General features: G+C 54.8%; 1 protein-coding gene across 2 annotated transcripts in view; it reads left to right on the plus strand.

Moving 5' to 3' along the window:
• The first annotated feature begins 585 nt into the window (after positions 1-585).
• The window catches only part of UNC5B (unc-5 netrin receptor B), an 81,333-nt gene continuing 60,288 nt past the window's right edge, over positions 586-21,630 (plus strand). Inside the window, exon 1 of one of the 2 annotated variants that reach the window (XM_045569153.1) lies at positions 586-1,117. In XM_045569153.1, the coding sequence (XP_045425109.1) occupies positions 1,039-1,117 (79 nt within the window). In that variant the 5' untranslated portion in view covers positions 586-1,038. The remainder of the gene's footprint in view (positions 1,118-21,630) is intronic. The other variant, XM_045569154.1, reaches the window with a different exon arrangement.

Here is a 21,630-nt window from a genome sequence, read left to right on the forward strand (position 1 = left end):
ATGAAGGGAGCACCAGAATGGTTGAGTAACTTGCTCAAGGTCACACAGTAGCTAAGGGGCACAGCCCAAGTCGACACTGAGCCCCAAAATGGCTGATCCTCCCTTTTGCCTGCTGTCACTTAGGGGCGGCCCAAGGGGCCTGGTAAACAGTTCTGCTGGAGGGCGTACAGACAAATAGAGCCAGCCAGGATGGTCCTAATCTATGCCCAAATTCACACAACTGTAAGCCCCAGCTTCACTAGGATTTGAGTGTTCTCATTTGGGGAACCTTTTTTGGAAAGACCCCCACATATTGAAGGCATAGGGCGTAATGAAGACCAAGGAGCCGAAAGTGAGAGTCCTAAATTTAATCAGAGGGGAAGGCTGACAGAGCCAAGCCAATTTCTGGAAACGGAAATCGGGCAGACTCTGCTTCTAGCCATTCTCCAGCGGCCTAGTTTTTCAACGCTCTGGGCTCCCCCTAAGGGTCCCCCAGCTATGCCGCTGCTGCGCCCAGACGGCCGTCGGGTCTCCCCTCGCTGCCCCCCGCCGGCTCCGCCCCCGCCCGCCCAGGCCCCGCCCCGCCGCGCGGTCCCCGCGGCTCGCGAACTCACTGGGGCCGGCGGGCGGCAGCGCTCGGCATTGTGGCGGGCGGCGGGGACCGGCGAGGGCGCCGGAGCCGCGGGCTGCGGCGGGGCTCCGGGAGGCGCTCACGGACTCGGACGGCGCGGCGCCGGCCGCTGCGAGCGCCACTGAGCTCTCTCACCTTCGGTCGCGCAACTTGAGAGCCAGGGCGCAGTAGCGCGGGGAGCGCTCGGAGCCGGAGGGCGCGCCGGAGCCTGGCTGGAGAGCGGGCGCCGGACACCCCTCGCGCTCCGAGCGCCGGGCAGCCCTCCGCGCGGCGTGGCTGCCGCTGCCCCCACGGAAGGCACGGGCTGGCGCGGCCGGGCGCCGGGGAGGACGGCGAGGAGGAGGCGGCGGCGGCGGAGACGGCGACGGCGAGACTGGGGCTGGGGAGAGAGCCCTGGGGGAGAGGCGCCTGAGCCGGGCCGCGGGAGCATGTGGGCCCGGAGCGGAGCGCGGGGTGCCCTGCTGCTGGCGCTGCTGTTCTGCTGGGACCTGAGGCTGAGCCAAGCAGGTAGGGAGCGATCGGGCCTGGGGACAACGGCGAGGGGACCCTTGCGCCTCTGTCTCCCCTGAAACTTGAGGTGGTCCTTCGCCGTGTCGATACGCGCAGGGAAGCGGCAGGAGCGCCCAAGTTAGAAGGCAAATTTCTCTGCCCACCAAAGTGGGCGATGGTGTAGTCACCTCGCGGGGGTCGCAGGTCTGGGGGTTCACAGTAAGCGGGAAGCTTCCTACTCCTGCCTAGAAGGGATCGCTTCTCTTCCCTGGAACGGGTGTCGGAGTCGAGGTCTGAGTCTCCAGGAGGACCCGCCTCCAGGGGACTCCTGGCTCCCAGCGCGCCTAGCTTCGGCGCCGGAAAAAAAAAAAAAAACACTGTGGCTGCACGGGCAAGGTGCGCGCTCGCCTTGCCTGGTAACTTCCTAGTCCGGGTCCCGGCTCGCCCAGGTTCTGGCGCGCTGCACGGACAGGAACCCGCAGACCAGAGGGAGGGAGGAGAGACCTGCGGAGTACAGGAAGCGCGCAATCCGCTCCGCCAGCTGGGGGAGGCCGGGGTGAAGGGCTTTGGCTACTGAAAGGGGGAGAGCTAAATTCTGCACACACAGCTTTCCCCGAGGTCGCGGGGCCCGCAGGTCTGGAAGAATTTTTTTCTGGGTGTTGGTGTGTATGTAGGAAAGGGGCGGAGGTACGTAGCGATCCTGCCGAGTTTCCCTTTAAATGGGTCACTGACATTCTCACCGTCCGGGAACAGAGTAGGTGCGCTCTCCTCCATACGGCGCCTGCTCTGGACCCAGCACGATGCGTTCACAGGGTTGGTAGGCTCTTAAAATAAAATTCCAACCCGCCTCTCCCGCCGTGGACATGTGTACATGTCTCGCTCGTCCTGTAACTGGACCAGGCGCTACTGACGGCTGCGACTTCCCGGGCAGCCGGTGGACTCACTGGAGCCAGCCTCTGTCTGGTACCCGAACCCAAGCAGGTGGGCCGGCTGCAGCCGCCTGGAGCCTCGGCTCCGGAGCAGGGTGAGGACGGGGGAGGGGGTCATCCTGCACGGAGTCCTCTCTGAGTTGAGGCTGAGAATGGGGCAGGAAAACTGGAGCAGAAAGTAGACGCGATGACGCAGCCCCCTCTCATCGCCACCTTCCGCTGCGATGTTGACATCCGCCCTTCCCCCCATCCCCATAGCCAAAGATTGCTCCTTTTGGAATTAATAATTCCCACGGCCAGGAGTGAGGGCTTGGTTTTAGCACCTCACTTTTTTTTTTTTTTTTTTTGCAAGCCCTGTGCTGTAAAGTTACGCCACTCAATCATTTGATCCAAGTTAATTATGATTTGGGCAGACTCTGGTATTTACGGCAGTGTTTTGAAGTTGGAAGGTAATGATGGGGAGGGGGCAGGCAGGCTGCTGAATTGACCAACCTTGTTTTAAAGGGCGCAGTTAGACGTGGGAGGGAGGGCCTGGGACGGGGTGTTGGTTTCTGGTTTGAGGGTGTTTGAAGAGGTGATTGAAGAGCTGAAGTCTCTGTAAATGGCACATGGGCAGGGTTGAGTCTTGGGAAACTGTTTTTGTACCAGCAGGGCAGTAGGATCAGGAATGAATCCTGAGGTTACTGGAGTTGGGGGCAGGGGAGGCTCCAGTAGGCAGGAGAAAGACAAGACTGGTTGCCCTGTATTTCTCTGGGTGGGTGGGCTTGGCCAGGAAGGCTGGAGGTGGCCTGCCTTTCCTGCTTAACAAAGCATCCAGCCCCCACCTTCCCCAGAAGAAACCCCAGGCCCAGGGCTTTGATGGATTTGGGCACCAACGGTGCCCAATGAGAAATGGCCTCTAATACCCGGCTTTGATTTCTCACTAGCGAGCAGAAGCGGTGTTGGAATTGTGCTCATTACTTAGCACGGCGGGAGCTGCCTGCCCACCAGCCTGGAGAGGGGCCAACTGGTGGGGTCGGCCTGCAGCCTTCTCATTGCCCAGAATGTATGGCCCTTAGAAACCTGCCTTCAGGAGGGGGGACATGTCTCTTCCTCCCACACAATCTCTTTTCTCTAATGCCACAGGCACAGAGCATCTTTCTTTCAGATGTTCTTTGGGCTTTTCCAGTGGATCCCTCATGAATCCCATTTCATTGATGGGAAAACCAAGGTCAGCGTGCTGGCTTTCCCCAACTCTCGCCTTCACTCAACCACAAATCGAAGAACTTGTATGAAGGCAGGGCTCCTGTCCAATAGCCAGGCTGATTCAGACCACATTGGATCCTTCCTCCCATCCTCATCCACCCCTCTGCTATCAGCCTCAGATTGAGCTGAGGCAAGGAAGGCTGTTTCTACAGAGAGGGCTCTTTCCTGGGGGAGTCCCAGCTCCCCTCAAGTGACAGACACCTCTCTCCTTTCCCCCACCTCCATCCCCAGTGAATATGGGAATGAGCTCCCTTTACAGCACCGAGAATTTTTTTAAGCCATAAAGTAAGTCTGTTGGTGGAGAAATCAAAACTGGAAGCATAAAACCCCAACCCTACAAGGAGATACCAGCAAGTGACTGGCCAGGAGAGGCCACTTCAAAAGCTTTAGTTGGCCCTGGAAATCTCCTCCCACCCCAACCCTCAGCCCTTCCTGGAGCTTTTAATGAGCCTTTCCTTGGCCTCTGGCTGGGATGGTTGAGAAGAAGCAGAGGTGTCATGATAATACTTCTCTTTAAAGTGCAATTAAAACCAGAGTTTTTCTAGTGTCTGCTTTGTGTGCCTGTGTGTGTGTGTGTGTGGCGTGATGGCCTCTCCTTGTCTCCCTCCACACTCACTATAGCAAACACCCATCTCACTTAAACAAATGGAAAGTCAAGTGTCTTAATGGGTTTTCTCATTAACATGAAAGTACCACTGCAGGGGAGGAATTTCTCCTATAATCTCTCCCCTCTGCCTCTTTCCCCTTCCCACCTCCAAACAGGAAGTTCTGTAGGATAAATTTAAAGTAAAAATTCTCCTCTTTTCCAATCCACTTATTTAACTGTTGAAGCTTTGGGACAGGCCCAACTTGGGCAGGGTCACATTGGGACTCAGGGGTAGAGCCTGGATTTGAGCTCAGACCTCATAAACCTCAGTGTAGTGCTTTGGGCTCCTTCATTCCACCTGGGCTGGAGACCCACAGTCATGGGTCTGGGGCTGAGATTCTGAAATTGAAGCACCACCTAATGCAGGCAGCTAAAGTTAAGATTGCTTTGCTAGCCGGGTTAGACTGGCACTTGTAGCTGGATGGAGGAAAGAGGGTTGAGTTGGGAGCATGGACCCAGGAGAGGTGGAAGGGGCAAGGCCAAAGGACAAAGCTCTGAGACTACGCAAGTGCCCAAAGGTGTTCCCGGCCCCCAACCCAGCATTGATCTTCCGAGCCACTGGGCTGCCTGGGGAAGTTAAGACAGATCATGAGCCAAGCTCTCCTGGGCTGCAGGGCTAAATGTTAGCATTTTAGAGCTCTGCACCCATTTGTATATTGAGGACAGATATGTTTTTAGTTTTTATTTTGAAGCTTCGGGAGCCAATGTCCTTCCATCCGCCGTTGTCGTTGAGTTTCTCCTGGACTGAAGGTCCTGCCACCCCAGTCACAGGTTGTCGGGCCTAAGATGAGGTCTGCCTCCCACCTCTGCTTCCCTGAGCCACTGGAGGTTTTCTAAGGAGGGTTGGGGGCTGCCTAGGATTTTAGGGGTGGGGTGGAGGGGAGATGGATCCGTCTACTCCCGGTGCTTACAGAGCAAGGTTAGTGATTCTGAATGGACAGTCTTGAGAACCTTCCCCAGGGCCTGCCAGCTACACATAAGGTCTTTTGAACCTCAGAGCTAGGGTTGATTCAAAAAGAGGCAACTTGAAGCCCACTGAGGCCTGCAAAAAAGGGAGGGTTTGGGTCATAGGGTGGGACTTGGGGTTGACGTCCCTGGGCCCAGGACGATGCTGCCTAGGCAGCTGCCCCCCGAGGGCAGGGAGAAAGCCGGCCCCAGGCCAGAGCGTTTCTCTTGGCGTCCTCCTCCTTCTCCGCACCAGCTTCCTAAACAGCTTCCACAAATAGAGTCATTAAAGCTGTGAAGGCAAAATGAAACCAAACAAGTGTGTTCTGTGTTTTTCTGTTTCTTTTCTTTTCTTTCCTTTCTGTTTTTTTTTTTTTTTTAAGGCAATTTCAAGTACCGTAATTAGAATAATACCGGGAGAAGGCAGTTTCCGCAGGCCAGGGCGGGGCGAGGCTCCTAAGTTGGGGCTGGGGCGCCACCTCCTGCCCCCGTCGGGCCTGCTCCCCGCCGGGGCGCCGCGGGAGTTGTTCCCGGCCCGACGCGCTTTGGTGGGTCCGGGCTAGGTGAGCCCGTCCTGGGCCTTTTTGGGCGAAGGCTGGCGGCGGAGCTGGGTGGCGCTGGGTTGGAACTCCGGCCCAGCCGCGGCGCCCCCGCGGGCAGACAAGCCCGGGCGGAGCGCGCTCAGCCACAGATCGCCACGGCGCCCCCTTCTCCCGGCTCCTGCGACGCTAATAGCAGCGAAAACATTTGCTGAAGTGCAGGCATAAATCAGCCGTCTCCCCGCTCCACCCCCCTTTTGTTTCCTCTTCCTTCCCTCCAAAAGCGCTGGGCTGCCCATTTACCCTTCCCGGCAAAGCTGCCCGGGTAGCCCCTCCGCAGCTGGGGGGCTGGATTCCGTGCCCGCTAGCAGCCCCCCATCTCATGCACCCCTTCGGCCCCCTCGCCACCTCCCTCCCCGGCCGAGCTAAATCGGTCTGCAGGAGCCCCGGGAGCTCTAACGCCACCGCCACCGCCTCGCCTGGCGAGGGAGCGCAGGGAGCGCCGAGCCCCCCTCCTTCTCACCTCCCAGAACAGGCTGCCCCCAGCGCCTCGCAACTTCCCCGGCGCTGCACGGCTCGTTTTTTCAGGGGAGGCAGGCTCGTGGGTGTGAGAGTATGTATTAAAGAGTGTGTAGGGGGTGAGCGTGTGTATTGAGGTGGGTGGAGGTGGGAGTGTGCGGTGGGAGGGGAGGTAGGTGTGGTGTTGTGTTGGGGTGTTAGTCGTGTGCGGAGGTGGGGTGTGCGTGGGGTGTGTGCAGGAGATGGATGTGTGTGTTGAGACCGGTTGTGCCTTTTGCATATGGGGATGTGTGATGTATACGGTTCTGTGTGTGTGTTTGGGTGAGTGTGGTTGTGGCGCGTTTGTGTATAAATAGGTATGTGTATGTGGGGACAGTGAGTCACCACCAGGCATGGGAAGCTCCATCCGTCGTATTGTGTTGGGGATTCCTCTTCAGATTGGGACCCAGGCCATCTGCCCTTCAGCATAAGGAGACCTCATTCTGCCCTGCACCTGGGACAGAGAGCGGGGTGTGGCCCGAGTGCCAGGTTCTGCTGCTGGAAAGGCACAGGACACAGGACGGCTTCCCCCTGCCGCGGGCAGATGGAGTGGGCCTGCCTGCTGGTGGGTCCTAGTGCTCCAGAGGGAGGAAGGTTGGGCATAGATGGGCCCTAAGCCAGCCCCCGAGCTTGGGCTACTGCCCGCAGAAGGACCTGTGCCCCAGACCCCGGGTCTACTGCAGTCAGCTCCCAGCATACCCAGGGCAGTAGGAGGGGCTGTGGTTTGGAGATCGGCTCTCTGACCTGAGTCAGCTCCTGCTTCAGCTTGTCTCCCTCCAGGAGGAGTGAGGGCTCCTCTGGAATTTGCTGGAGAAGGGGCCAGCAGAGCTTAAGTGAGTGGATCCCTAAAGGAGAGCCGCATCTCAGGCAGGCGTGGCTGGGGCATGGACTAGCAGTGGAAGCAATGGAAAGTGGACACACGTGTGCAAACACACGTGCTGGACTCACGGTCCCTACCACTTCCTTGGTTCCCAAAGGGCTCCTCTGCTCACCCAGGTGTGCCCATGCAAGGGACTGCCATCACTTTAAGTCTAGGGTAAGATGTGCCATTCTGGAGCAGGCAGGCCTACAGGAAAGTCACAACCTTAGCAATGTGCATGTTGCTTTACAGTTTACAGAACCCGTTCATTTGTGAAACCTCACTTTGTCCCTGTGAGAACTCCACCAAGGAGGTGGATGCCCACTTAGGAAGATGGAGAGGCAGGACCGGGACCCAGGTCAGAACCCCTAAGTGGCCCTGGCCCTAACCCCTGAGAGGTAGGTCACTGTTGGGGTGTAGGGTGCTGATGTCCACTCCAGAAATGTTAAATGGCATTCAGAGAGTCCTAGATGCCACAAGATGACAACAGCCAGTATGCAGGGAAGAGCACAGCAAAAAGTAGAGGTTCTAAGCCTTGGGGCTTCCTGGGAGGAGGTGACAAAGGCCAGACCTTGACTGTCCTTTTCAGGTCCTTCCGAGAGAGGATGGGGTGGAAGCTTAGCTAGCTGGGCATCTGGCAGGGGTGCCAGCCTGAACTTGCCCCCCTCAGGAAGTTTGGCCTCTCAGCATCTGCTCTGGCTGGGGCCCTCTTGGGGTAGCTCTGACCCTTGGGGAACCAAACCCTGGCCCGTTTCTCCTCCCAGCATCCTGGTTCAACTGTGTGCCTTGGGGCCTGCGCTCTCAGCTGCTTCTGACCCTGCAGGCCAGGACCTGGGGCAGGGACTTGAGACCAAAAGATTCCTTATCCTTTGATCCCTCTCTGTGGCTCTTGAAAATGGCGTGAGCCCAGAAAATGCTTTTTAATCACTGGTAGGGATCGTGTTGAGGTGGGGCACAGGAGGTGTTCCTCTGCCTTCTGCCATGCCTCCACCAGGGAACACAAAGCGGATGAGCAGGGAACGACGGCATCCTCGGCCCAGCCACTTCAGTCAGAGGGGAAGGGTCATTTGTCATCACCACCTCTGGGAAGCCCCCAGCTGCTCTGTCCCCACACCCCCCTCCTCACAGAGGCCCTTTCCCAGGGCCTTTGCTGCAGGTGTAAAAGTGTGCCTGGCATGGCCGACTGGAATTTTGAGGTTAACATAACCTCCCAGCATTGTCACTCACACTGTCACTGGGTGACCTTGGGCAGCTCACCAAACTGCACTGTGCCTCTGTTTGCTCATCTGTAAAGTGGGGATGATACCAATATCATCCTGATGGCGTTGCTTTGAGGATCACATGAACTGATGTATGACGAAGCCCTTAGCATGGTGCCCTGCACGCAGTGAGCACTCTGGGGCTGTTGGTGCACAGCCTGCTCCGGAGAGAACCTGTGATGCAGAGCAGTCTTCCTCCAAGAGAGTGAGGGCATGGAGGCTCAGCACTCCTGGCCTAGGAGTTAGGAAACTCTGGTTCTTGTCCTTCATTTACTGTGTGACCTTGGGCAAGTGCCTTTCTGTCTCTGGGTCCTGGTTGCTTGGCCTCCCTCCCTATCTGTGAGTTTGGGGTGGGAGAGAGGTGGAAGGATGATCCTTAGTGGATGTGGGTTTTTTGTCTGGTTCTATCTGAAGAGGCCCCAGCAGCTAGCAAGAAACAGAGGTAGCCGAGGCCCAGAACCACTTGTGTTTACAGAGGCCCTTCCGGAAAGTCAATATATTGACTGGAATGCCCTTGTGCGCATTATGTGGCCCTGGGTGTCTCTCTCTCTTTCTCTGTCTCTCTCTATCCATCTCTCTGAAGCCATAAATCACCCTCCAGGACCTCGGTCCCCTTTTCCTGCTCCATAAGCATCTCCTGCATCAGAGAGCAAGACCCCCAGACGCCAAGCAGGACCCAGGAGGCAGGGAAGGACCTCACCGATGGAGCCATCCTGGGAATGAGAGAGAAGCACTTGGTCCCCACCCCGCCACCCCCTCCAAGGCTCAAGGGGGCCCTGCGGAATGTGTGATAGGAACAGACCGCCAGACCTGCCCCCTTGCCATTCACTCCTTCATCTCAGGGGAAAGGGGAGGCTGATCTTGGGGGTGGGGTATGAGGATCCTGTCCCCACATCGGGTATCAGAACACTGGTGCAGCCCTAAAACAGGTGCACGTGCACATTGATTCAGTCTGAGCAAGTGCTGGGCTCTGGACTCAGAGGTGGAAAAGCACGGGCCTGACTGTTGAAGAATGGGTGGGCCTGGTGTTACTTCTTGAAGCATTAGCCGTGTGCCAGGCCTCTGATGCTGGGGGCGTATAGGGTGGTGCAAAGACAGGAACCCCTTCAAGCACAAGCCAACATGTGTCTGTACTGGGAGGGATGTGGTGTTTAAAGAGCAGGCTCTGCAGTCAGACTACTTGAGTTCAAATCCCGGCTGTGCCACCATCTGGCTGTGTGTCCTAGAGCAAGTTGCCTAGCCTCTCTGAGCTTTAGTTTCTTCATTTGTAAAATGGGACTAGTAATAGCACCAATCTCATCAGATTGTTTTGGGGTTAAATAAGATAATACATGAAGGTCCTTTGCACATCCTAAAGTGCCAGGTACCATTCACTGTCATCATTGTCATTGTGGCACCACATATTGGGTGGCACAATAAGAAATGCCTGTGATGTCAAGAGGAGGCTCTTGAGGGCCTGGGTGTTCAGGGAAAACTTCCTGGTGAAAGATGGTGCTTGACTGGCCCTTGAAGAATGAGCGGAGTTTGGGGAGTGGAGAGGGCTGTCCTGGTGGGGATGTGTGCGTGGAGGTGTGGGGTGGGCACGTTTGGCACATCCACCAGGAAACGAATTCCAAATTCGGCTACTGACTTGCATCTGATCGTCTAGTGAAACAAAGCTTCTAGGGCCAGGGGTCTCTTCTTAGTCCAGTGGAAAGAGGTACAGGCTTTGGTGTTAGAAGGATTTGAACCTTCCTGAGTACCTGGGTCAGGTGGCTCCACCTCTGTGCACCTCAGCTTCCTTGTTCATGGGAGGGCACAATAACAATGCCTGCACCATGGGTGGTGTGATGTGGACTAACACACAGTGCAGTCCTGCACAGAGTGGGTGCGCCATTGATGTCCACTGTCTTCCTTCCTCTTCCTGCCCTTCCCCAAACCCCAATCTGGCCAACCCCTGGCTGGGCTGGGCCCAGAGTCTCTCCCTGTACATCTCTGGGCAGGAGAGCAGGGGGACACGGAGTCCCCAAGTAGCAGCTTCCAGGTTGGCCAGAGTGCCAGGGAGAAGGGCAGGGAGAGAAGAGAGGCTGCTTTTCTGGTTCCCAGTACCCATCTGGACCTGCCCTGACCCAGGAGGCATCCCTAAGGTCTGGGATGAAAGTCTTCTGCTGAGATCACCCAGGAGCCAGCAATCCCCAGAGGCCCGGAGCGGCGTCTGGAGGCCTTGCTGGCATCGGGAGACAGACCGAAGGCAAGCAGCTCTGTAATGCAATCAGAGGCGCCCGCCTGCCCAGCCAGGGGCCTGGGCACCTATGCAGGATGCAGAGCTTACAAGAAGTGGAGTTAGAAATTCCAGGAACGTGGTTGATGACCCCCTCCCCCATCCCACTTTTGGTCATTCTGGGACACAGCAGGGCAGAGTGAGACTCTGATGAGTAGTGCCCCGGGGTGGAGTGGGGTGGGTCTGTTGTATGAGGCAGCCTGGTACCCTTTCCCTGTCCATGTCACCAAGCCAGGGCCCTGGCGATGGGCAAGAGGGTCAGTGTGGTGAGGCAAGATAGGCTGGAATGAGCAGGTGATAGGGGAGCCGCCGTAACACCGGGGACTGGGGAGGCTGGCTCCATTTTGCTCACTCATGAGTGTCCCTGGCACCCAGCACAGTGCCTGGCATGCAGAAGGTGCTCAGTAAATCTCCGTAGAATGGGTGAATGAGGACCTTGAGGTCAGGGCTCACTTGCCCAGGAGGCAGCCGTGACTTTGTCCCTTACCGTGTGTGGGCTTGCCACTGTGGGCATGCAACCAAAGGATTAGAAGAGCCCTGTCCCTCTGCCTATAGCCTCCCCCTCCTGCCTGCCTGCTCCCCTCCCTTCATTTTCTCCTGCTTGCTTTCTTTGAGCACTTACTCTGTACCAGGCACACTGGAAGCCAGAGACACATCTTCAGTGGTCAGAGCCCCTGAGGTTAGAAAGAATTTATTCACTGAATCCAGCAGAGCCACAGAGAATTAACTGAGTTTTGCAGTGAGGTGCCCTCGGCCCCTTTGCGTGGAGAAAGAGTGGCAGACACTTGCTGGGCTGGTAACTTTGTACCTATCTGCAAGGTGGCCCTCACAAGGCACAGCTAGTCCAGGACCCTTTAAAATGTTTGTTTCCTACTTAAAGGCCATTGATCACCCCTCTCCACCTTGCCTTCTAGTGGCTCAAGAGAATGCCCATTGCATGGGCACTGGCTCTGAGGCCTGGGAGCAGGTGTGGCTGAGAAGGTATATCTGAAGGCCATGGCCAGGGTCTGACTCCAGGCCTCAGCCCTCCACAGCAGCTGCTACCAGCTGCTTAGCAGGAGCTGGGCTTGGTGCAGGGGAGCAGTTCTAGCCACGGGCTGACACAGGCCCTCCATGGCACCACGTCCAGTTCTAAGATTCAAGGAGCATCTCTGGGAGATGAAACATCTCCAGGCCCTCAGCTGAGGCAGCAGCAAGCCTGGCTCTGCTACTACCCTCACAGCTGGGGGCCTGCTAGCCTTTGTGAGGAGCCCCCGCCACAGGCTGATCTGGAATTCCTGCCTGCAAGCCCAGGGCAGCCAGGGCTGCTGGACCAGTGACCCCTGCTGCAAGTTTGATCTGGCCCCACATTTTCCTGCTGGTCCATCCCACTTCTGTACACACACATGCAGGAAACAACAGCAAAAAAAGCCCTGAGTTGAGAACCTGAGGGAAGGTCAGATTCTAATCCTAGCCACATAGCTAATCTGCTGTGTGGCATTGGGCCAGTCCCTTTCCCTCTCTGAGCTTCATCTGTCCAAATGAAGAGGGTCCACCCTTGAATCAGAAAACCTGGGATCAAGTCCTAGCTCCACCACTAACTGCAACTCCCTGAGCTTGCATCTCCTCACTGTAAAGTGGAGGCCCTGATTGGTTGTTGGGAGATTAAACAACATGGGCATGATCAGTGAATGTCAGTTGCCTTTTCTTTGTACCTGGAAGGAAATCAACCCACAAATCACTGCTTACCCCCTTCTTTCTTTCTAGCACTCCTCTCTTGACATGCGGGCTGTTAGATATAAGGTGGGGCAGGGTCCTGCCAGGGAGTTCTGCAATTCCTCCGGCTGTCAGAGTCCGTGTCTGTCAAGTCCTGCAGGTGTGGCTCAGGATGGCTGCAGGTGACTTGGTGACTGCCTGGGGTTTTCGGCGAGGGGAGAGCCTGTTGGTGACACCTTTGGAAAGAGCACTGGAGTAGGAGTCTGCAAGCTTTGGCTCTAAGGCCAAGTCTGTCTCTGTGTGGCAGGCAAATCCCTCACCCTCTTTGAGCATCAATGTACCCACTAGCAAAAGGAACAAAAAAAAAGCTAAATGGCAGTTAGGACCAAGAGAGAAAACACCCAGAGAGGTGCTTTGGAAACTGTTCTCCAAAGCCTCGGAGGAGGCTGCTGATCTGAGGAGGAAGGAGGCCTGCAGAGCTGGGAACCCCAGGGCTGTGACATCCTGAGATCTGTTGGCCGTGGGGCGGGGGGTGGGGGGAACGATCCCATTGCCCTGTTTTCTCTCTCATGGCCACGGCTGTTGAGCTGAATGACAAGAGTTTGGGCCACTTCTTACCCTGCTTCGTGCCCCTGTCCTCTGACCCTACACCCCAAAGCAGAGGAGGCCCGGGTGCCACGTCAGGGAAGGTTAGTGTCAGTGCCGGGCCTGATGCTGTCTGAGCCAGCACACCATCTGCCGTGCCCACCAGAAGTTACATAATCCCTCGGCCGCCTGCCCGTTCTTAGAAAACAGGGCAGGCAGGACCAACAGGGAGTGGAGAGTTAGAGTTTTCTTCTCTGCATTTTGTTCCCTCCCAGCCCACCACGTCCCTGGACCAGTCTTCATTCTCCGAGTTGCTCCCACACTGTTCAGAGCCTGAGACGTAAACACCAAGGCAGAGCCAGGCTGAGGTTGGAAGAGGACTCGGCAGGCCTTTGAGGATTGCTTGCTACCGTGCTGTGTGGACTGCAGAACACCCTGCAGACTCTGCGTGCTGACAGCACACCTGGCTGGCTGCACCTCCCCAGCCCCCACGCCATTCCTCTGCTGAGCTGGGGGTTGAGGAGGACTACTCAAGCTTCTAGAAGAAGGGGCAGAGTCTCCTCCCCACCCCCTAGTTCCTACAGAGATATTCCCCTGCCAACACCTTATCAGATAATTAGCATTTTAATAACTCTAAATAACAGCCAGAGAATGCCACCCACATATCATTAGGGTCTGTGGAATCCCCAAGCCCCAACATCTAGTCCTGTCTCTCTCATTTGCAAGCTGTGCGATGTTGCCAGGCTACTTCACCACTGCCACTCCCAGTTTCCTCCTCTGTGAAATGAGAATAATGAAACCAGTTTCACGGAGCTGTTTTGAGGACTGATTGTGTCTCGTGTGTAGAGGACAGAGAAAGTGTTCAATGATGGTGGCTGTGACCATTGCTGTCCAGTTCCATTCTCTCTCTCTTTTTAACCATGACCAATTCTGATTGATTCCAGGAATGCAAGGTTGGTTCAAAATTAATCCATTAATATTGATAACATGCCAAAGTAATGTCATATACCATATTAATGAATCTAAGGAAACAAAATCATATGATTATCTCCAGAAATGCTGAAAAAGGGACAAAATTCTACACTTATTAATGATATAAACACTCAAGAAAATAGGAATTAAGGGATACTTTTAACATGTTAAGACATATATACCCTAGTCCTCAAGCTGGTATCTCATTTAATGGGAAACACTGAAGGCATCTGTTAAGATCAGTAGTAGGTGCCCGTCACCTCTGCTAATCAGCACTGCGCTGGAGGTATCAGCCAATGTGATTAAACAAGAGAAATCAATTAGAAGCATAAGAAAGGGTTGAAGAAGAAATAAAACTACCCCTACCAGGTAGTAAAACACACTGTAAAGCCTCTGTGATTAAAACAGTGTGGCACTGGTGCATGAACCAGTAAATAAAGCAAAGATAATAGAAAGTCCAGAATTAGACCTGAATGTGTATAGAAATGTAGGATCTGACAAACATGGTATCTCAGATCACTGGGGTAAAGACAGACTTTAGTAAATGGGGCTGGGACAATGGGGTAGCCATTTGGAAAAAGGTAAAATGGGATTTACATTTCACATCTTGCAGAGAAATAAACTCCAAGTGGATTAGGGATCTGAATGTAAACAGTAGCACAACTACTAAATGAAAACACGGGTGACTTCCTCTTTAACCTTGGGTAGGGAAAGGCTAACTCTGACTTAAAATCCAGAAGCAGTAAAACAAAAGACTGATCATTTTTATTACATGAAATTTTAAAATTTTTTGACCAAAAAACCTACAAAATGTCTTAACCAAAGTCAAAAGACAAAGTATTTGACAAACTGAGAGAAAATATTTGTAACGTACACTACAAACAAAAGACTAATATCCCTGATATATAAGGTGTCCTCTGCCAGGCACAGTGGCTCATGACTATAATCCTAGCACTCTGGGAGGCCAAGGAGGAAGGATCGCTTGAGGTTAGGAGTTCGAGACCAGCCTGAGCAACATAGTGAGACCCTGTCTCTACAAAAAACATTTAAAAATTAGCCAGGCATGGTGGCATGCACCTGTAGTCCCACCTATTCAGGAGGCTGAGGCAGGAGGATTGCTTGAGCCCAGGAGTTTGAGGTTGCAATGAACTATGATGACACCACTGCACTCCAGCCCAGGCAACAGAGTGAGACCCTGTCTCTTTAAAAAAAAAAAAAAAAGTGCTCTCAAATATTGAGGAACAGAAGATCAAAAGCTGATAGAAAAGTGGAAAAAAACATGAATAGACAATTCATAAAATAAGATATAACAATGACCCTCAAACAGACTCACTCATAATTAGAGAAATGCCAATTAAAACTTACCCTGAGATACTATTTCTCACTTATCAGACTGGAAAACATTGAAAACTATGGTGGGGGGAAACAGGCACTTTCAGACATCACTGTGGGAATGCATATTGTTACAGCCCTTTGGATAGGTAGTTTGGCAATACCTAACAAAACTACTTACTTACCTTTCAACTCAATAATCCCACTCACTGCTAGAAATCTTCCTTCAAAATACACCTTCTTCAATACAAAAAATAAACATGCATGAGGTTATTCATTGCAGCGTTGGAAATAGCCTAAGTGCCCTGAGAGAGTAGTTGAATAAACCCTGATATACCCACACACTGGAGTACTATGCAGCTATAAAAAAGAGCAATGAAGCGCTCCATGGACTGATATGGAGAGATTTCTAGGACATACTGACAAGTGAGAGAAGCAAAGCACAAAATACTATCTATACTACGCTACCTTTCATGTGAGAAAGAAGCGCATCTAAGCACAGGCCAGATCTGCACCTGTCTTCTTATTCACTTTTAATGGCCTTTGAATACATTTTGCCTCCCCCTCCGATGTCCCTCCCACCCTGCTTACAGATCCGGGCAGTGAGCCAGGCACGTGGGGCACGTTCCCTGTGCTGCCTTACAAGTGCCATCCCTGCCCCAGCTTGGATTGTGGTTCTGGCTTTCTGTGGTCCTGGGCACATCCCTTCAGCCCCCTGGAGCTCGATCTCATCTTCTGTAAAATGGCAACGAATCCTACAGACAGAAAGTGGGACCACCGTCACAATTAGTTCACGTGTGTGCAAAAGGGCTTTGCACAATGTGGGATATAATTTGATTATTTACCTACAGGGTCTGCAGGTTGCTCCTTGGGTCTTTAGTCCTAGACCCTCCTTTTCTAGTCCCCTGTGACACACACACGTGCACACACACCACCATTCTGTACAGAGCTGCAGAAGATGCTGAGGTGGCTGCTTAATTTGACCATGAGGGTCCCATCCCATACGCTCCCTCTGCATGCCCAGTGTGTTGCAGTTCCTCAGAGTTCCTGGCCTCCCTCCCACTGAAGCTTGAGCACACAAGGGACACCCACAGGGCCTGCTCTGTGCCCACTTTGCATATATTGTCTTATTTAGTCCTTGTAATGACTCTGGGAGGAAGGTCTTAGCAGAAGAGCTAAGTGGGGCTCTAGGAAGTGAAGTGACCGACCCCAAACCTCCTCGCTTTTAGTGTCAGAGCCCAGTCTAGGTTTAGCACTAGACTTTGGACTCCAGATTCAGTGCTCCATCCATGAGCCCACTCCACACCCACTCTTGTCCCTGCGCACCTCTCTGAATGCTGTATGCTCAGGGATTACTTGTGGAGTGATTAGTTGGTGAGTGAATAGAAGCACTTGGACCTGCTTTGTAAAATGCAGACTCCTCCGCCAATGTGATTGTGGTCTCGATAAAGAGCTGTTGATTGATGGACAGAACTGGGCCTTTCCCACAGGCTGGTCTCGGCCAGCTTCAGTCCGCCCCTTCGCTGTTCGAAGGATTGGCCAGAGAGAATGAGTGTTCTTGTGGGCATATGGGGGCAACGCTAGCACCCCCAGGGGCTGTGCCAGACCTCAGCGCCCCCACAGAGCAGAGGGGGCCTTGGGCAGGCCGGTGGGGACATGACTGCCTGAAGATCATGCTCCAAGCCTGAGGACTCCGCTTACCAGTCACTAAGTCGTTTATTACACTCATGACAGTGTCCTCCACCCCCGCCTCTGGGTTGTGTGGAGCCAGCTGAGGACCTGGCCTCTCCGGGGAGAGGGCTGCCAGAAGCCTGGAGTACGCCGTCCTCCCCCTTCCCTGTGGACCAGAGCGCTCGCCCGAGCCCCAGAGGCCCGATCTCTGCTGGAAAGGGCAGCCGAAACGGAAGTTCCCTAGGTGCTTGGGACATCTCCCTCTCACTTCCCTGGGCTTCCTTTCCAAGAGTCCTTCTAGGGAACTGTCATGATTATGGGGTGGGCATTGCAGTCTTCAGAGTTTCTTAGGAATCGCAGCCTGGCAGACCCTATAAAGGGGAGCCTGAAGGCCCAGCGTCCCTTGGTTTGGGTAAGAGCTGGTGGCAAGAGTCATCCCCGGGCCCTCCCTGGCTTTCCTGCCATCACAAGCCAGGTAATGCCCCTGGCTCACCTTCACATGGACTCTGAGCTTCTTGGTAACCCCACAGTCTGCAGGGTGAGTGCTTTCACTCTCCTTTTACAGATGCAGAAACTGAGGCAGAGAGGGAGAGATGACGTGCTTAAGTTACCTTCCGACTGGTGCTACTGCTGCCTGACCTTTCACCCTCACCACCTCCTCTCCACCCCTGCCTCAGGTTGGTGGCTGAGAAAAGTTAAGAGAAGAAGCATTTTAGACCAATCTAGATTGTCCTGGGAGGACACCCTGTCTTACCTCCACCTTTTACCTACAGCAAACTCAGCGGGGGGGATTAGGAGGAGCCTGAGGGCTTTAGCGCTGATTGGTCAGAGAGAGTAGGGGTGCAGACTGTTCAGGAGGCAGGCATTCACCTCCACTCCTGCTCCGCGAGGAAAGCTGCTGACCCCAGCACGCAGCAAAGCCAAGGCCAAGCAGGCTGAGGAAGGGCAGCCCCTGGCCTGCAGCCCTCCTGGCTGCACCACAAAGGTGGAAATCACGGCTGAGCAAGAGCAGGCCAGTGGCCAAGTTCAGAATCACTTTCAATGAATGGTCTGTCCACCAAGTGGCCCAGTGACCCAGCCTGCCTCTCCTGGGAGGGACTTTCCAAAGACAGCCAGCCACTTCTCTCTGCCCTCCCATCCTGGGCACGTGGGCCACCTGCCCCCTCCCCGCAGAATGACATCCCCTCCCTTTGGGTGCTCACCAAGAGAGGACAGCTGGGGCCAACCTTCCCCATCCGGGAAATTCCAGATCCCACCAAATTCCAGATTCCATGGCCTTATCTGGCACCATTCTGTCTGGCCTTTGATGGGCTTCCCCGTGTGGGAGGAAGGACCTCCCACCCTCAGTGGAGGTCCCCCACCTTCCCACCACCCACACTGCCTGGGTGTGCCACAGGCTTATACGGGGCTGGGACATGGGTTGTTTGTATGGAGAGCACCAGAGATTTGGAGTGGGGGCGGGGGTGGCAAGGGCTCCACAACAGCAGCAGGCAAGCTCCACAGTGAGGTCATTGTCCCATTTAACCCTTGCAGAGCTGAGATGCCACATCAAAGTAAATCACTTCCTCTCTCTGAGCCTCAGTTTCCCCATCTGTTAAATGAGGCGGTTGGACTTGTGAACCCTGGGCTTCCTTACAACTTTCAGCTGTACCTTTTCTAAAGTCCCCTTAGCCTAGCTGCCTGCAGTGTGTCCTGGGGGGCAGAGGGTATAATCATGACCCCACTGGCCTCTTCCAGGCATTTCCTGTCTAGCCAGGCACCCCGTAAACAGGGGCGGGGGACGTGGGGGTTGGCGAGAGTGAGGGCTCTGCAGCTGATAGCAGATGTCCCTTCCCACATCAGCAAACATGCCCCTGTGTGGGTGCACTCCACTGCACCCGGTGGGGCTGGCTCCTTGTTCTCTAGGTCTTGGCTCAAATGCCCCCTCCCCGGAGAGCCCTTCCCTGACCCCCTGCCTCTCTTTTCTTCCAACACCTGTGGGCATCTGGAATTGCTGTTTGCAGACGTGCTTACATGTTTGTGCCCCACTCCAGCAGGGCAGGGCTGTGTCACTCAGTAGTGTGCCCTGATGTGCCCGCAGCACAGAGTGGGCCCTCAATGGATGAATAACCACAGTTGCACGTAAATCTCCTAGAGTTTTTCCAAAAAGGTTCTGGTTTAGGAAGTCTGGGTCAGGCTTGGGCATAGGATTTTTGACAACACCGCAGGTGATACTGATGCACACTTCATATTAAAATGAGACTACCTTGAGGGTTCTCAACCTTAGCTGGACAATGGGGTCGCCTGACCCCTAGGTCCCACCCAGAGATTCTGACTTTATTGGTCTTAGGTTCTTACCTGGGCGTTGGGATCTTTAAAAGCTCCCCGGAGAGCCCTGTTGTGCAGCTGAGGTAGAGGACCCCAGAATCAGAGGATCTCCAAGACCTCTCTGATCCAAAATCCTGCCATTCTTGCAAAGCCCTACAGAATGAAGCCATTCTTTGTTCCACATGGCAAACTGAATTCTCACATGGGGATCCTTGCAGAACCCTCCTGCAAAGATAAAGAAAGTGATACCCTGTTTGACCCTCATATCTGAGTTGAGAGCATTGCTGGGGTCCCGGGGCCCGGGGCCCTGTGGCCTGTCTCCGATGACTTCCCAGGAACGGCCTGTGGCTCTGCGCACAGCCCCCAGCACCTCCTTTTCTTGGCAAGCCGGCTGAGCCGTGTTGGATCCTGTCTCATCTCCTCCTCTGATAGCACACAGTTTTAAATAAGATCTTCATTTACCAGAAGTTCACACCACAGCTTATGTGTTATATGAGAAGCAGCAATCTTGTGTTCGTGGGGGAAAAGCAATCAGGGGGCTGGAGGAGAAACGCTTGCAGAGGGCGTGCACGAGGAGGGGAGGAACTCGTGGAATCCGAGCTGGCAGCCCGGCCCCTGCCCTGGCAGTGCCATGCTCCTCTTGGCTCAGTGCAGGACTTGTGGGGGGGGGGACGCTCTGCGAGCTGACCTCAGCTGCTGGAAGGCTTAGAGCCGGGTAGGCATGTGATGTCACCGCGAGCCCCGCCAGTTGGCACCCCCAGGGTTGCTCTGGGTCATTTACATGTCTTCAGTTGGTTAAGAAGGAGCTGTGCTGCTGATTTATTAGCTGCCTCCTGCCTAGCCTCGGAGGCTGCGATAAGGAAGGCATTTGGTGGCCATAGACGGATATCAGTCCCCCAGGCCATCCTGCCTCACTTCTTTCCAGCCCAGCCTGCCGTGCAGCTTGTAAGCGAATAAGCAGGTGCCAGTCGTATAGGACTTCACAGTTCCAGGGGGGTTGCATGCAGTCCTCCCAGCCCCTGTGAGGTGGGTGTGATCACCTTGCTGCGCAGAGGGAGAAACTGAGGCTCAGGGAGTTTGAGTGCCTTGTATACAAAGCTGACCTTACGCCAGGATTTCTGTCAGCTCTGCCCCTATGTGGTAGGGACTGGCGGGCAGGTCGCTGTCACGGCTCTGAATGTGGTTGGGGTACTTTTACTCTGAGGGCATTTGTCTGTGCTAATGGCCTGAAAGCCAAGAGAGCAGGGGGTCAAGGCCCATTGTGCCCCGTGACCTTGAACAAGGCTGTGTCTGCCTTGGGCCTCAGTTTCCCAGAGGTAAACCAAGAGTTGGATCTGGTGATCTTTCAGGAAGGTAGAGCCCTCCAGCTCTTCCTTGCAGGTTTTCAAGCGTGTCCTGGCACTGAGGAGATGGGGGAAGGGGTCCCGAGGCGGCAGGGTCCGCGGTACGAGGCCAATGCACTTGTAATAAATATTGAGCCAACAGATGCTGAGCTGCATCCCCAACTTCTGAATAAATAAAAAGCCCAGAATAACAGCCCGGAAAATGCTGAAGGCTCCAGGCAGCTCTTACTTTTGCCCCTCCCACTGGCTAAGCCTGTCACCTCCTCCCCCACACCAGCCTGGCTTTAGTCCCACCCCAGCCCCAAAGGTGACCATGGTCCCAGCCTGGCTTTGGTTCTTGGCTCTGCAGCCTGCACACCCCCCACCCCCTCAGCTGCCACAGCAGCTAATGAGAACCAGCCCTTGCAGATGACAGCTAGGGGACAGGCCAGCCAGGCCCTCATGGGGCCGGGGTGGGGCACAGGGGAGCGTGCCTTTAATCCCCAGCCCAGTCAGAAGTCTTTCCCTCTTTGTCAGGACCCTCGCGGGCATTTTCTCCTCCGGCCCCTCCCCGGGAGGTGAACTAGCCCAGGTCCTGCAGGCCAGCCCACTCCAGCTGCTCCTGGCTGAGGCCACCAGGAAATTAGAACCAGGTCCACACAGGTGGCCCCAGGATGCTCCAGGACACACGGGCACACCTAGTTTGCAGTTTCTGTGACTGATGTGCGTGTCAGTACAGTTATAGGTGGTTTCTGGTTCAAGTTTCTCAGGGGCAGGGCCCAAACCATCAAGTCAAGTGTAAAGTCGCAGAATGTTAGTTCTGAAAAGACATCTCCCTCACTTTATGCATGAGGAAACTGAGGCACGGGGGTTGGGAGAGGGATGAGGACACTTGCCCAGGGTCACACAGCCAGAAGGTAACAGAGCCTGGATTTGAACCCAGATCTAGAGTCTGTGTCCTGGACCCCCACTTGACACTGCCCTCCTCCAGGGGTGTCATCCTTGGGATGCAGCCCCTGCCCAGAGAAGTCCAGGCCAGGGAATCAACGCTCCTCGGTCCTAAGGTTGATGGACCACCCTGGGGAGACCTGCTTTCTGCTCTACGATAGGGTCCTCTGCCCTATTGTGAGGTCTCACTGAAAGTGTTGTGGGGGCCAGCGCCAAGAAGCCCCTCACTTGGGCTCCCAAGCTGTGTGAGAACCAGCAGGGAGGCCCCTGGGGAGGGAGGCTCAAAGCCCCAGGCAGCACACACCCTCCCTTTGCCTGGTTCTTTTTAGATGGTATCTCTGGGGAGGATCCTAACAGCTCAGCGCAAGAGGCAGCGTGGGGCTTCATCCCCATTCTACAGGTGACAGTGCCTGGGTGCAGCCGGTCGGAGAACTTGGCTGAGGCTGTGGCCCAGCCAGT

This window comes from Lemur catta, chromosome 14 (assembly GCF_020740605.2).
Source record: "Lemur catta isolate mLemCat1 chromosome 14, mLemCat1.pri, whole genome shotgun sequence".
Lineage (NCBI taxonomy): Eukaryota > Metazoa > Chordata > Mammalia > Primates > Lemuridae > Lemur > Lemur catta.